Source organism: Citrus sinensis, chromosome 2 (genome assembly GCF_022201045.2).
Source record: "Citrus sinensis cultivar Valencia sweet orange chromosome 2, DVS_A1.0, whole genome shotgun sequence".
Taxonomy (NCBI): Eukaryota; Viridiplantae; Streptophyta; class Magnoliopsida; order Sapindales; family Rutaceae; genus Citrus; species Citrus sinensis.
The window spans coordinates 27451126-27465846 of record NC_068557.1 but is presented as its reverse complement, the minus strand read 5'-3'; the positions used below and the strand labels follow the sequence as shown (position 1 = coordinate 27465846).

Genomic DNA, 14721 nt, shown 5'->3' with positions numbered 1-14721 from the left:
ATCGTAATTAGACAAACATCAAGGGATGTAAATGAAATAAACCCTGTCTTTTTTATTTTTTCCCGAAAGAAAATAGTTGAGCCGCTTTCACGGACAAACCGGGTTCTGGACCCAAGGCTCCAAATTTAATAAATCTATTCGACCGGCCCGCTCCAGTTTCCCAAAACCCTAGAAAGTAAAAACCTCTCTCACTTCTTTCTCTTACACTTGGGTCTTCGATTTGAAGCGAAGAAGACCAAAGAGAAAACCAAAATCGCAGCAGCAGAGTGGGCAAACCCTAAAGTCAACACAATGTCGATGTCAAAGAGTTCGAAGATGCTTCAATTCATAAATTACCGGATGCGCGTCACGATCCAAGACGGCCGGCAACTTGTCGGCAAATTCATGGCTTTCGACCGCCACATGAACCTCGTCCTCGGCGACTGCGAAGAGTTTCGTAAGCTTCCTCCCGCCAAGGGAAAGAAGAACAACACTAACGAGGAGCGCGAGGACCGCCGCACTCTTGGCCTTGTCCTTCTCAGGGGCGAAGAGGTAATTTCCATGACCGTCGAAGGCCCTCCTCCTCCCGAAGAGTCACGTGCCAAGGCCGTGTCCGCATCTGCCGTTGCTGGCCCTGGCATTGGTCGCGCTGCTGGTCGTGGTGTCCCCGCTGCTCCCCTTGTTCAAGCTCAGCCTGGCCTCGCTGGCCCCGTTCGCGGTGTTGGTGGGCCCGCTCCCGGCATGATGCAGCCACAGATCTCGCGGCCGCCAATACCACAACTCTCCGCTCCACCAATGACTTACCCAGCTACTTCAGGTGGACCCCCTGTGATTCGACCGCCGGGTCAGATGCCGCCTCCTGTTTACCCAGGTCAGGGTCCGCCAATGGCGCGGGGTCCACCACCGCAGGGGCCGCCACAGGGTTTTGGTGTGAGGCCACCTCAGCAGTTTCCTATGCCGCCTCAGCAGTTTGGGCAGAGACCTATGGTCCCGCCGCCGCCTGGGCCGATGATGAGAGGACCTCCATCTGGCCCGCCAAGGCCAGGGATGCCCAACGCACCTCCTCCTCGTCCTGGGATGCCTCCTCCACCTGGTGCTCCTGTCTTTCGTCCGGGTATGCCACCTCCTCCACCAAATGCTCAGCAGCAGCAGCAGAATCAGCAACAACAGTGAGGGTATTGTTTCTATTTCATAATCGCAATTACTCAGGATTTACTGTTTGGATTATTGTACTTTCTTTGCACGTTTTTGATTAATTATTGGAAAGCTTATATGTGATATTGGCAAGTTGATGTGGCTGTACATTGCTACCTTGTTGCGATGATATGGGCTATTATCTTTGTGTGTCCAATTATTATCTTCTTGTTCAAATATGTTTTCTTTTTAAAATATTTGCTATCATCATAAAAAATTAACATGCTTTGTTTAGGGATCAGCTTTGAGAAATTTAGATGTTCGTGACTTGCATTTGCAGGTCCTTCTTTTTCATATATTAATTTTAAATTCTCTATGGATGTTTAATTTTCACTGGATCTATACCTTTTCTTCCATGGTAGTTATTCTGTGTATTTCTGATCAATGATGCTGTGGGTGTGTTTTGTTTTACTTTTGTCTCTGTTGTATCATGTCTTGTCCCCTTTTCCTAGTCCAAAAAAAAAAAAAAAGTCATAACTTGACAAAAAAGTCATACAAGATAGATCTATTCTAAGCATGTAATCCTTGACAAATACTTGAGAAAATGAGATGGGGAGATGACATATGATAGCCTGACTTGAATGGTGCTTCATAACTTTTCCATATATAGATAGTTCTGCTATGAAACCTAACTTTACTGAAGTACAAGTACATTAATTCTCCTTTCTTTCTTTCAAGTTCTAGCTTCTGCTGTACTTTGATATTCCTACCCATGTATTTTGGGTGCTAGTGTTTTTGCAGTTGCTTTTGTATTATGTCTTCTCCGTCTTCTCACTGAAGTATACAATAGTAATGTGGTACGTTTATTCTGCATTTCGCTTGACCTCTGCAAACTGTATGGCGTAGCAATATGGTTGAAAGTCTAAATAATATACACTAGGAAATATCTTCTATTGTAGGCAAAATTTCTAGGTTTTGAGATGCTTTCACACCAATATGTACTAGTACTTACCTTCTCACAAAGGCTAGATATTCACAACTGTCTGTAATTTAAAGACTCTGATCTTCTTACTTAAATACACTTTAGATGTTGGTCACATAGTAGTTTTGTCATGTCTGGCTCTATGTTTTCCTCTGATGTCATCCCTGATTTGTTTAGAATCCGGAAGAAAGATATTTCGAAAGCATTCATGAGGCCCTAATTAGCGTCTCTTCTAATTAATGGCTGTAAAATTCTGTATCTCTTTGGCAATGTCCCAGCAAGGGTCCAAAGATATTCTTTAGGTTTTCTGAGGTGTTTGATTGAGGTGTCTCAATTGTGCCTTAAAGTCTAAAAATGCAGTCAATACTTCTAAGGTTGCAAATCAGCAATAGAAGCCAAAATTTTGCCATAAGGCCTTCTCTTTTTTACTATGCTGGTAGAGAATATCAAAGGACAAACTCAGTTTTCTTAATTGTACTCCATGGAAAATTAGCCCCCTCAATTAATTTACTCCACAAATCAGAGGCCATGACGTAGAATAGAAGATGATTAATGCTTCAGTCACTTCTTTTGCACAATACAACACAAGTACGAATTGGCACATATTCTTGTTATTCCCTTCATAACCATATTTTATTCCATTCATAGCCATATAATGAGAGATTTCTAGTAATTTGACACTTGAGGTTGTGGCGCATGATCAAACACTAAGTGTTTTGCCCTGTTTCGTTGGGTATAATGCCCAAGGAATTTTGGGTGTAATGCCTTATAGCTACATTACATTTTTTATACTTTTGTGAGTAGTTTTAACACTAGAGACCTTGTTTATACAGCATCAATGTTAAATCATACAAAGCCCTGTCTTTGATAACCGTAAATCAATCTGTCACCATTTATGTCCAAACACATTGAAAAGCTGCCAAATAACTGTCCAAAATACTGGGATGGCCTGCTACGTTTGTTCCTTTTGTTAGTTATCTACCACATTCGCCAACTTAATTTGATAATGAGCTCTCCATGTTTTTCAGTTTCCATTTGTTATTTTTAGTTTTTATTTTAACAGTAGAAGTTCTAAATATGGGCATGGTTCCAAGTTGTCTTGTTGATTATCTGAATCTCATACAGTCATACTCCGCAAATACTTTATGGGAGCTTGGACAATATCATTAGCGGAGTTGCCATGTTCTTCAACTTTTGGGGTTACATGCATGTACGTGTCTTGCATTGTTGTTCTACTAAGTTACTGCAATGCTTTTCTCAGTTTTGTTACCTATTTTTCCTTGTATATGAACTATTTCTTGATTAGAAAATGACTTGCATTTTCTTGGTTGTAGCAGGAATGGTGAAAGTCTTGCTGTGAAGGTTCTTAAATCAGAATGTTCCTAATCCCACTTAAGCTGGCTTTGGGTTTGCTTGTGGTTTGGACTAATACAGACCTTTTGCACCCCGCTTGGTTGAGGATTTTGACGATGTTATTGGTAGTACAATATGTTATCCTGGTAGTTTATTGTCTGAAAAAGAAAGAATTGCAGTAGACAAAATATTCTGGCAGTTTAGGTTGTTTAAGTGAATATGAAACCTATTATCATTCAGTGTATGTAGGTTCTCTCTTCCTGACACAAATGGTTTGATTTGTTGCTTAATCTATGGCTTTGGCTCTCTTCTCTTTTTTAATTTGTTGCATAATACAAGGACTTTAAAACTTTTCAACATTCATCTCATATTGCTTATTTATTGGTACTAAATAATTTTTCTTTTACTTTTTCCTTTTTTAACTGTTGATGTATGTTTTTCATGTAAAATCAGTTTGTTTTGTTTAATTTTTTGTTGAATTATTATTATTATTATTATTATTATTTTTGGCTAAATTAACAATTTTTGAACTTATATGGTTCAATGATTGTGGTATTCGAACAATTTTTTTGACTATTGTGAACACCAACTCTTTATTCAAATGGAGTTAGTATTATATTTCTCCTTTTTTCCCCGGGGTCCCGGTAACCTTTTTTAATAGATATTGTCAGAATAAAACCAAGCTTCGTAATTCGAACTGCTATTGTCCTAATTCTAATACAAACTGTTTTAGTTTTTCTAAGTTAGTGTCAAAACTGCTTGCATTTTGTTTGTATAATTTATCTATTGAACCATTTTACTCCAAGAATGAATTTGGCAGTCGTTTTTATTTAATAATGAAAAATTGCATTTTTTTTTGGTTAATTTCCTTTGATGGTTCATATAATTGTTATTTCACCAAATTCCAAAACCTGCTCTTTTTTTAATAGCATGGTAGCTTAATTTTCTTATCAATAAGAATTAGAATTTAAACTCTGTACAATAAAATTTTATTATTTTAATAATGGGGATGGAGTTCGATCTCTGAACAGCAAATTCAAGAGAGTTGCAAGACACTAAAGCAGGACTCTTTTTTCTGAGGTATTTTGCGGTGTTCGGTTCGAATAGAGGGGGAAACTGTGGTGCAACTGTGGTAATGTGTCATAGTTGTATTAAGTCGTTGGATCTCAATAGACTCCACTTATTTACGTAAATCCAACGGTTGGATGTAACTGTGACACGGTATTACAGTTGCACCGTAATCAGACCCCGATTGTTAACACCTTAAGGACAATGTGATCATGGTGGGAATGTGGGATCAGAACTGTGATGGTTGATGATGTAAATTATAGTTAATGATCTAATTTCTATCACATCCATCTTTCATTTATTATGTTCCGTTAAGATAATTAATAATTTTAAAATAACTATCAGATGATATGTATCGCACATCGATTTAGCAAATCGAAAAAGAAAAAGAAAAAGAAAGGGGTGAATAAGTAAATGAACAAGTCTATAACGGCTAGTTGGACGAGTAACGTTGCATAAACGTCGAAACTGCGTCCGGAGTGAAGAAGCACGCTCCCCGAAGAATTCTCTTTCTCTTTCTCTTTCCTTGTTTGGTAGTCGAAACAAAAACCACTGTCGCTTAATTCTGCAGCGGCGGCCTCCACTTCACAGTTCACAGTGCAGGAGAGAGTGGATGACGCGAAAGGAGCTCGCATCGGAGGCCAGAGAAAGAACCATGAAAATCTTGAAGAAAACCATGAACATTTTCAGGAAAAAAACCACACCCAAGGGTGCTTACTTTCTCTCTCACAACGTCGTCATTTCTTTTTTGTCTCATTTCCCCCCATTGTTTTCATTTTCTTTTACTTCTGCTAAGGGTATGCGTTGTTGATCTGTGAATAAATGGTGATGAGTGATTAATTATGATGTATTGGTACAGAGGCTTTGAGGGAGAGCAAGAGGGACATGGCTACTGCTACAAGAGGTACGTTTGTATGTTTGTTTTTTCACTCCTGTAGTTTAAAATACCTTTCTCATTCAATATTAAGTGATAATTGTTGGAATGCATTGCTTCGAATTGAAGACATTTAACTTTGTTTTATTTTGCTAAGGCGCCTCTGTGACCATTGTGCTCCTGAATCACTAACTAAATGATTAGATTTCCTGAGATGGATATCAGTTTATCGAAATCAGTTTTCCCATCATGCTGCAGTCTTTATGCTGTGGCTGTGGTAGTAACCTAATTAATATTTCATTTTGTAGGTGTTGAACGTGAGATTGCAGCTCTTCAGTTGGAGGTATGTTACTGCCTCCCACAGTTTCAGTTTTGTCGAACTTGTATATATATATATATATATATTAAAAGCTTTGGTCTGCTGAATTTTTCAGGAGAAGAAATTGGTTGCAGAGATCAAGAAAACTGCCAAAACTGGCAATGAGGTAAGTTTATTTTGTGGTGCACCAGTTTATTGAATGTTATTACTGTGTAAATATACAGTCTGGAATCTGATGGAAACATTTGGTAGAGGATGAGTTGATTTCTTGTTGACCTACCTGTTGGAATTTTTAAAGTTTGCATCTTGGTGTTTTATGTGATACATTTTGGTCTGAACTTTGAATATTTTTTTCTTCCTAGAGCTTCATGATGCCATGAATGTCCGGATGCCAAAAATCAGGCATTTCTGATTTTTATTTTGAAGCTGATTCTTTATTGACCTATTTGTTTAATTAATTCTCTTCCTAAAGCATAATGATGCCATTAATGTCCAGATGATGTGTAGCCTCAATACCAGGCATATGTGAATTTCATGTTTGGTGTTTAATTAAGCAGCTTAAGCTCCACAAAATCTGGAAACGTTTCCATTTTAAGGAATAGGCACAGTATTTGTTTGTTATGGGACTGAAGTCTGTGTCAATAATTGGCTGGCTGGGCCCATTCATGAGCCAAATATTTGGCTGTGGTTCCAGAGCTCTTAGCTATTTTTTTTTTTTTTAACTCAGTCGCATCATGTCTAATATATAGCTCTCAGTTAATTTACTTCTGACTTGTTATTAACTACTTAGGCTGCCACTAGAATATTAGCCCGTCAACTTGTTCGGCTACGCCAACAAATAACTAATTTACAGGGGAGTCGTGCTCAAATCAGAGGCGTAGCAACTCATACACAGGTGGTTTCTGCAAGCAAAATGCTGTAAATAAGATGTAAAATAAATCTTTTTCTTATGTTTATTTAATCATTGGTGCATTCATTATTTCATTCATAGGCTCTATATGCTAGTACTTCAATTTCTACTGGAATGAGAGGCGCAACCAAGGCAATGGTGGCAATGAACCAGGTATGCATTTCTCCATTGGGATTAGCTAATGGCATTTGCCATTTGGTGTTCCACCAATCATTTAAATCATGGACTGGATTATCTACAGTACATCAAAATAAATATTTCCTTGTGGTTTGTGTCAGAAAAATGAAGGAAAAAAAAAAAAGAATTTTAAAGATGAGTTGAGTGATATATGTGTGTGTGTATTTTTGTCCGTGATTCTTTTTCATAGGTATTTGCAAACTGGAAGTCATTGCAATTTGAAATTGTGTCCTAATATTGCAATATTTCTTTATCCTTCATCTATCTTCATTGCTTGTTTCTAAAGGCTGAAGTATTGGTAATTAATTGTTGTTGGCTAAAGTAATAATATCACTATGTCATCTATCTTCCTTTTTTCCAGCAAATGAAACCTGCAAAACAAGCTAAATTGATTAAAGAATTCCAGAAGCAGTCGGCACAAATGGATATGACGGTAATATTTTTATGTTTTCCAAATTTTCTCCATGTGGTTATATAAGTCTACCTGCAGTTCTTGTTTAGCAGTTGGGTAATTTCTGGGGAGTTGTCTGGGATTAAACTTTGTTGTTCAGCTCATAACCTCATTGTTGGCTGGGTTTGGATGGATTCTGAACAGCAATGTTATGGGATGGGCTGCTACTTTCCCATACTCCAACAATTCCTGACAGATTGTATTTTTAACTTAAAATTATGTGTATGCATCCATTGACAGGGTTTGGATTAATTCTAAACAGTGTCACTGGGGATTGGTTGCTACTTTCCCATTCGCCAACCTTTCCTGACAGATTGCATTTGTAACCCAAAACTATATAGTGCCACCATGACTTGTTCACTTCCTTCTTTAGATTTAAAACTCTATGTAAAAAGCCTTTGTGTATTCCAAATCAATATTGTGGCATTAAGGTGACTCAGCTGCTGAGTGTAGCGCTCTTCACAATAGCATATAATTTTTGCATCATCTTGAATGGATTCTTCTGACCTTCCCCATTGCCAACCTTGATTGTGTAGAAATTGTGGAAGTATTCTTCTCCTAGAGTCGGTTTCTTTTCTCACCTGCACTTTTGCATTTTATAAATTCCTTATTGTTTTCTTTGCAGATTGAGATGATGTCAGAGTCTATTGATGAAACTTTAGACAAAGACGAGGCTGAAGAGGAAACAGAGGAACTTACTAACCAGGTAGAAATTGGCATTGTTTTTTCACTCTCTTTGCAGTTTTCTCACATTTAGGTATCATCTGTTAGATTGGTCTCTGATTTTGCACTATTAATCTGTAGGTGCTTGATGAGATTGGTGTGGATATTGCATCTCAGGTGGGTTTCTTTTAGATTGATTGATTGTTCGTCATGAATATTGATACATGCACATTCTAACGATGTTTTTCTTGATTTTGTTTCGGAATTTTCAATGATGTGCCGAACAATTTTATGAACTTGCTCTGCATTGAACAGTTATCTTCAGCTCCAAAAGGTCGGATTGCATCAAGGAATGCTCCTAACGCTGTTGCAAATGCTCCTAAGACCAATACTAGGTATGTTCTACAGTAAACTCCCTTTTGGATTTGTTATGTTTATGAGATGAATGATTGAGAATGTTCTTATACAAAAAAAAAAAAAAAGATTAAGAATGATGATTTCTGGCAGTGAAAACTGAAGTCATTTTGTTTTAGTTGAAATGTTGTACCATTAGACTGTCTCAATTAGGTTCGGACTCTTAGTTTAAATTGAAGTGAAATATTGTGATGTTGTGCATTACTCATGAATTTTAAAGAAATCCAAACTCCCTTTTGGATTTGTTATGTTTATGAGATGAATGATTGAGAATGTTCTTATACAAAAAAAAAAAAAAAGATTAAGAATGATGATTTCTGGCAGTGAAAACTGAAGTCATTTTGTTTTAGTTGAAATGTTGTACCATTAGACTGTCTCAATTAGGTTCGGACTCTTAGTTTAAATTGAAGTGAAATATTGTGATGTTGTGCATTACTCATGAATTTTACAACACCCCCCCCCCCCCCCCCCCCCCCAAAAAAAAAGAGTCAAAGACCGGTCAATGATTATATCAGGCTTTTGTTTATTTCTGCAAACGGTGGTGGTGGTAAAGAGTCAGCTGAACATTGGAAAAACTTGTATACCATTTAACTTTTCTTTTCTTGGATTATACGCGAGCTTGAAATCTCTAACAACTGTTATTAACCACTATCCAGTTCTGAATCTGCTGATGTTGAGGATCTTGAAAAGAGATTTGCCTCCCTTCGACGCATCTGATCTGAAATGCATGGCAGTCAGTTCTCTTCGAAGTCTGTGCTTTCTAGTGTACATTTTATGTGTGTAGTATAAGTGGATTTGATGCGTGCGAGCTTGGAATTGTATTGCTGCTGGATTGTTATGTCTATGTTCGTGATGAAACAATGTACTTTCACAATAACTTGCTATAGTTACCTATTTCGCTCTTGTTTCTTGATTTGTATATCCTTTGTTGTGACATATATTTATAATCTTGTGGACAATGTTGCACAAAGTGGCGTAATAATAACATACAAGGAGGCCTACAATGGCCATTGATCGAGTGGGTAATATTGTCCAGTTAATTAATTATCATTAAACCTATTTTATTTTCCCTTGACCAACGCGTAACACGGAGTTTTAGGCCATTGATGCAGAAATACAAATCAACGTCATCTAGAACAACTAGAGGATTGCAATTACAAATCTTGTTGACGAAATTTTTGACCAATTCATTCGTCTATCAATTTTTTACGGTGATGGGATGGACAGAAGTTGCATCGTTGCAATATCATATTTTTTAATGTTCGGGACAAATTTGTTTGGTCTATGTTTGAATATTACACTATGAATTTTGTGACACCAAAAGTTTTTACATCAAATTTATATGACGGCATAACTTGAATTCGTTGTGTATTTATTTAAAAGGCAAGGATCGCCTCTCCTAATAAAAATAAGTGGTCCAGATTAAGTCTTAAGTTTTAATATGACAATCAAGCCAATTAATTTTATTTTATTTACAATTACAGTAGTTTTTTAACTATGTTTTGAAAAGGAAGAAAAAAATGGTTAGGAGAGAATTTTAATCGGTATTTAAATAAAAAATAATCTCATTCAGGAAACTCAAACTCTCGTCAATTAACATGGTTAATGGTCACTATTTTAGTCTATTTATAATATATTACTAAAATTGATTGATTGTTTGTTCATATTATTAGTTAGCGAATCATATTTAGAACAAAAGCAAGAAAACAAAAATTACAGTACCACCTATTTATTTTTGTTGAAATAGTTATAGATGTTACAACTTCAAATTTAACTTAAATTGATGATATGAATGTTAATATATACGTTTACAAAACTTTACCTTTATTAATCCAAATAATTTAGAAATTTTAATTAAAATAACCTAAGAAACATTATTATAATATGATTTCTTTTATGGAAATATTAATACAAAAAATGGGAAAAGTAATAAAAAAATAAGGTTAAAAAAATGAGGTGGGGGTTTCTGTTTTATTGTTGATGCCGTTAAGAGGATTCCATCTCATTCACAACGAGATCAAGAAACCAAACCAAACCAAACAAATAAAACTCTCCTTTTTTATTTTCCTTTTTTTATTTATTTATATTAACCACACAATCACGCAACTGTCGATCGACTTCGATTTTTCCAACGATTCAATTCTCCTTTCTCTTCAAGGTAATTTTTTGTTTTTTTAATTTCCCCTTAGATATGGGTTTAGTTTAACACGATTCGTTTTGATGAATTTATTTTTTCGTTGAATTTTTAGGTTTAAAATTGATTGATTGATTGCGCGTGAACGCGTTTTAAATTCGGTTCCTTTAAAAGCCATCAGGTGAGTCTTTCAATTGCATTCGGCCTTTTATAGTTTAAATTGATAGATCCTTTCAACAATCCATCTCTCTTCTAGGGATTTTTCTTGATTTGTTTTTGAATTTTTATTATAAGAGAGCAGTTGAAAGGTAAGAATTGTAGCTTGTTACAATTTTTTATTTTTATTTTTAATTTCTAGTTATTATCATTATGTTTTTCTTTTTTAAGATTTTGGATTGAACAAGTGAACAAGATTTTGATTTATCACTATGTGGGTCATATGTAGGCTAATTAAGATAAAAGTAACATGAATTGGGTGTTGGGTATGAAACTTGTTTGGTGATTTTGGATTTGCTTTGTTGGCAAAGAAGTCTCATTTAATATTTTTTTGACGAATTTCAGGTATGCAGAGTCAGCTTGTGTGCAGTGGCTGCAGGAGCGTTCTTCTTTATCCTAGAGGAGCTACGAATGTTTGTTGTGCATTATGTAATACAATTACATCTGTCCCTATTCCAGGTATGTTTTGTTGCTCGGTCTGTCCTTGTGCACGAATGCTTTGCACATTGTTAAGTTTTCTTAATTTCCCTTCTGCATGCTTAAATACTCGAATGCTTGATGGGTTGAAAAATTGGATTTGAATTTTTATTTTTTTTTGGTTATTATGTTTGTTTAGAGAGTTGTGGTTTTCACTCTCTATTCTCTACTCTGATGGGCTGTGTTTTAGCTGGTTTTGGTGAGAGATATTTGTTCTGGCAGCAATGCCATTCTTTTTGGTCTTTCCTGCAGTATTTAGTTAGTGATTAGCTGCCTAGGCTAGATATCTCAAAAGATCACTCACAATAAGGTGGAGGAATTCATCTTATGTTTTAGCCAATAGTGCTAGTTTGACATCCCTTTTAATTAGTCGATGCAGGGACTATTTCTTCATCCAGTCTCTGAGTCTTGAAAGAATATTTTATTCCTGATTCACACAGCACATTCTTAGTTTTGGCTAAAATCTCTGAACTTAATCCTCTCTCTATTATCGTACAGAACTTCTTTTGGTCTCACTGTCACTTGCACATAGCATGTGATTTAGATCTTAACTTCAATTAGTTATCGAATAGGCAGAATATTGATATGAAGTGTTACCTTTTCACAACCTTGGATGGAGAACTTAGGTTTTGTTGAAGATGAAGAAAAAGATGGCAAGTTATCGGTGTTCACCTTATGTGGACAATCTTTTGTTTAATTCTGCATTGATTTTTCTAGTATTTGCTTCTATAGGACATCTATGGGCAACTCTCACTTATGGTGGCAAAGCCAAGAGTCTTGGTGGGGGTCTGTCAGTAAGTCATAGTAAATTGCACTTCCTGTAGAATAAAGTGTCCTAAATCTGTGAAAGTAATCAAATTTTCACCATTTTCTAACTTGATAGATCACGTAATTAAACAGCTTTTAACTTTTTCTTTCATCGCTCTTCCCTCCCTCTCTCTCTCTCTGTACTTTTTTTCTCTCCCTCCCTCCCTTTCATTACTTTTTAACTCTCTCGCCCTCTGTACTTTTGAACTTTCTATCTTGGCACAATTTTCTTATTTTTTATTCTTTGCTTCCCTTTTTCCTATTGTTTTGAGCTCTTCCTTGTTGTTTTTAAAAGGAAATTAGCTGTAAACTAGTTATTAAAGTGTACACGAGGGACACTCACTAAGAGAACTTTAATAAACAGTCATATAATTAAATTTAATGATAGAGAGTGTATCACCAAAGTCTGTACAATGCCTCTGCAGGAATGGAAATGGCTCAGCTAATTTGTGGAGGTTGCAGGACATTGCTCATGTATACACGTGGGGCAACAAGTGTGAGATGCTCTTGTTGTCACACAGTGAATCTTGCACCAGGTATATGAAATAAGCTTTTACCATGAGATGTGAACTTCATTCAGTCTCTCAAGAAAATGTGAAATCTCTTTAGGATTTGCAAGATGCATTTAATCCGTTAATTATCTGCTTTAATAGGTTTAATCTCATGCCTAAATATTTTCTCCACCAAGAACATTTTTAGAAGTGGAGATTTTTTGAATGAGTATTGCTAATGGCATAATAGATTTCTTCCTTTTTTAGTGACTCTTAAAGGAGTTCAAAATAGAGATTTTTTTTTTTTTTTTGAAGTTCGTGTCTGCTACCTCTGTAGGACATAAGTAGCGACTGTATAAGGATCTTGATAAATTCAACATAAGAGAACATGGAAGCTATTTGCTGCTGTCAGTTAATTCTCTAAATGATCACACTTCCTACCATGAATTTGTGATAAAGATATTAGTATTGGTTTCTATTAAAGGTTTTTCTAAAATTTGTGCTGTGGATTCTGTTCTGCGAACTTTAGGAAATGGATGCAGTTTATGTGTTTATCTTTGGTTTCTTATCAGCGGTTCTCTACCTTTTTATCACAGATTGCTTCACGCGCTTGTGAATATTCCTACTTCTCCCTTATTCAGCTCAATCTGTCTCGATTTTCTTTTTAAAAAATTCTTGGGGTCCTTCATCTTACTGACTTGCTTTTTCTTTCCTGTTTGTGAAACAGCACCCAACCAGTTTGCTCACATCATCTGTGGCCATTGCCGGACAACGCTTATGTACCCACATGGAGCTCCATCAGTTAAATGTGCTGTCTGTCAGTATGTTACTAATGTTAATGTAAGTATAATTCAACATGTTTAATATTGCTTAGGTAAATCATAATTTAGTAATTGAATACACTTCAATTTGGCTCTCTGGAGTTTTTTTAACCCCTGTGATCTTACAGGGAGTTTCTATTTCTAGACTTGTGCCTGTTTGTATTTTGTAGAGAAAGAAGCTCAGGAGTTTAGTGGTGGTTGATTAGGACATATTATGCTGTTACTTGATTGGATCACGGCTGAGTGTTTCTGTAGTTCACTTTGTTAGATCATGTACTAATGGAACATATATTTTTCTTCTTACTTGGTGTGTTTGTTTGTTCCTGCAAAAAGTGCTAGGATCACCTCTTTTAATCTATTATCGTTGCATTACTTTGCTCTTGTATTCACTCAGTTTGTCGCAAGTGCTGGTTTTCTATCAACAAAAGACTATCATAGTACTTTCTGCTTGTATATGTTTCTGAAACCTTTGTGAGTTCTGTTTTCTCTCTCCTGCTTCTTCTCACTCTCTCTTATTTGCAGATGGCAAATGCGAGGGTTCCACTTCCAGCGAACAGACCCAATGGGACAGCTATCCCTGGTACTTTACCTTCTACTTCAATGGTAAGTTACTGAATTTTGCTTATGAGAAACTTTTGGTACTCGTATGATGTTGATTTGAATCTTTTGACATTCTCTTAATGGATTCCTTCTAATGCTCTTTTCTCAGACACAAACTGTTGTTGTCGAAAATCCCATGTCTGTTGATGAAAGTGGAAAATTGGTAAGAGTTTAACTTAATTTACTTGTATCCTTACATTTCTTCTCAACAATATAATTGTACTAATGAAACTTTGAATTGAACATTGTAGGTGAGCAATGTTGTTGTCGGTGTCTCCACAGAGAAAAAATAGCCAAGTGGGGTTACAAGATCTCACTGTTTAATTCGGTAGGATGCAGTCTTAATCCTTATTATACAATCCGGAAAGACGGGACATGAAAATTGTTTGTGTATATTATGTTAGAGATGGCTATGGTTGACATTCATTTAGAAAAAGAGAACTATTTTTGGTTTGAGGTATTGAAGAGATTTCAAAAGTGTGCTGCTGTACATTTTGAGGAGACAAGAAGTCGACCGGGCATTGTTCCTTTGTTGTGTGATTAGCAGAACTGTTCTTATTGTTTGTCGCATATATAAGACTGAAGGTGCTGTTTAAGAAACATGTATCTTTCCAGAATACAAATTAATCAACCTTCTACTATATATATTTTACTTAATACATTGTATAATTGTACTTACTGTCTGTGGCATTGTCTGTTCTTAGCTCTTTTTGTTCCCATCTATTGCTGTTGGATGGGGCATGTTTAATGTGATTGTACAAAAAATAAATTGTTCTTGTGAATATTGTGATCTCTGTAAGTTTAGTTCAGGTTTTCCTCTCTCGCTTTCTCTCGAAACAAAAAATTTATTA

At 36.0% G+C, this 14721-nt stretch overlaps 2 protein-coding genes across 5 annotated transcripts; both read left to right on the top strand.

Annotated features, from left to right (window-relative positions):
• The first annotated feature begins 141 nt into the window (after positions 1–141).
• On the top strand, positions 142–3769 carry LOC102630807 (uncharacterized). 4 transcript variants are annotated; one of them, XR_369522.4, is made up of 3 exons: positions 142–1154; positions 3221–3305; positions 3433–3769. XR_369522.4 is itself a non-coding variant. In XM_015527123.3 (2 exons), the coding sequence occupies exon 1, from the start codon at positions 292–294 to the stop codon at positions 1150–1152; it is 861 nt and encodes a 286-aa protein (XP_015382609.1). In that variant the 5' UTR covers positions 142–291; the 3' UTR covers positions 1153–1154; positions 3430–3769. The 4 variants fall into 4 exon arrangements, 2 of the variants coding, with proteins under 2 accessions (XP_015382609.1, XP_006468385.1); XR_001507150.3 differs by having other exon boundaries at positions 3430–3769; XM_015527123.3 differs by lacking the exon at positions 3221–3305 and having other exon boundaries at positions 3430–3769.
• A 1215-nt stretch (positions 3770–4984) lies between these two features.
• On the top strand, positions 4985–14652 carry LOC102607006 (uncharacterized). The gene is made up of 18 exons (XM_052434993.1): positions 4985–5226; positions 5376–5420; positions 5699–5733; positions 5825–5875; positions 6500–6604; positions 6701–6772; positions 7158–7229; positions 7873–7953; positions 8052–8087; positions 8226–8305; positions 8981–9033; positions 10273–10482; positions 11020–11133; positions 12384–12494; positions 13177–13289; positions 13793–13873; positions 13980–14033; positions 14122–14652. The coding sequence occupies exons 1-18, from the start codon at positions 5130–5132 to the stop codon at positions 14161–14163; spliced, it is 1452 nt and encodes a 483-aa protein (XP_052290953.1). The 5' UTR covers positions 4985–5129; the 3' UTR covers positions 14164–14652.
• The last annotated feature ends 69 nt before the right edge of the window (positions 14653–14721 follow it).

Bases quoted from the DNA above. Each gene is read 5' to 3' on its own strand.
- LOC102630807 (XM_015527123.3), top strand. From the start codon at position 292: ATGTCGATGTCAAAGAGTTCGAAGATGCTTCAATTCATAAATTACCGG.
- LOC102607006 (XM_052434993.1), top strand. From the start codon at position 5,130: ATGACGCGAAAGGAGCTCGCATCGGAGGCCAGAGAAAGAACCATGAAA. The intron at 5,227-5,375 runs GTGCTTACTTTC...GTATTGGTACAG, and splicing joins GAAAAAAACCACACCCAAGG to AGGCTTTGAGGGAGAGCAAG. The intron at 9,034-10,272 runs GCATCTGATCTG...AATAAGGTTAAA, and splicing joins GAGATTTGCCTCCCTTCGAC to AAAATGAGGTGGGGGTTTCT.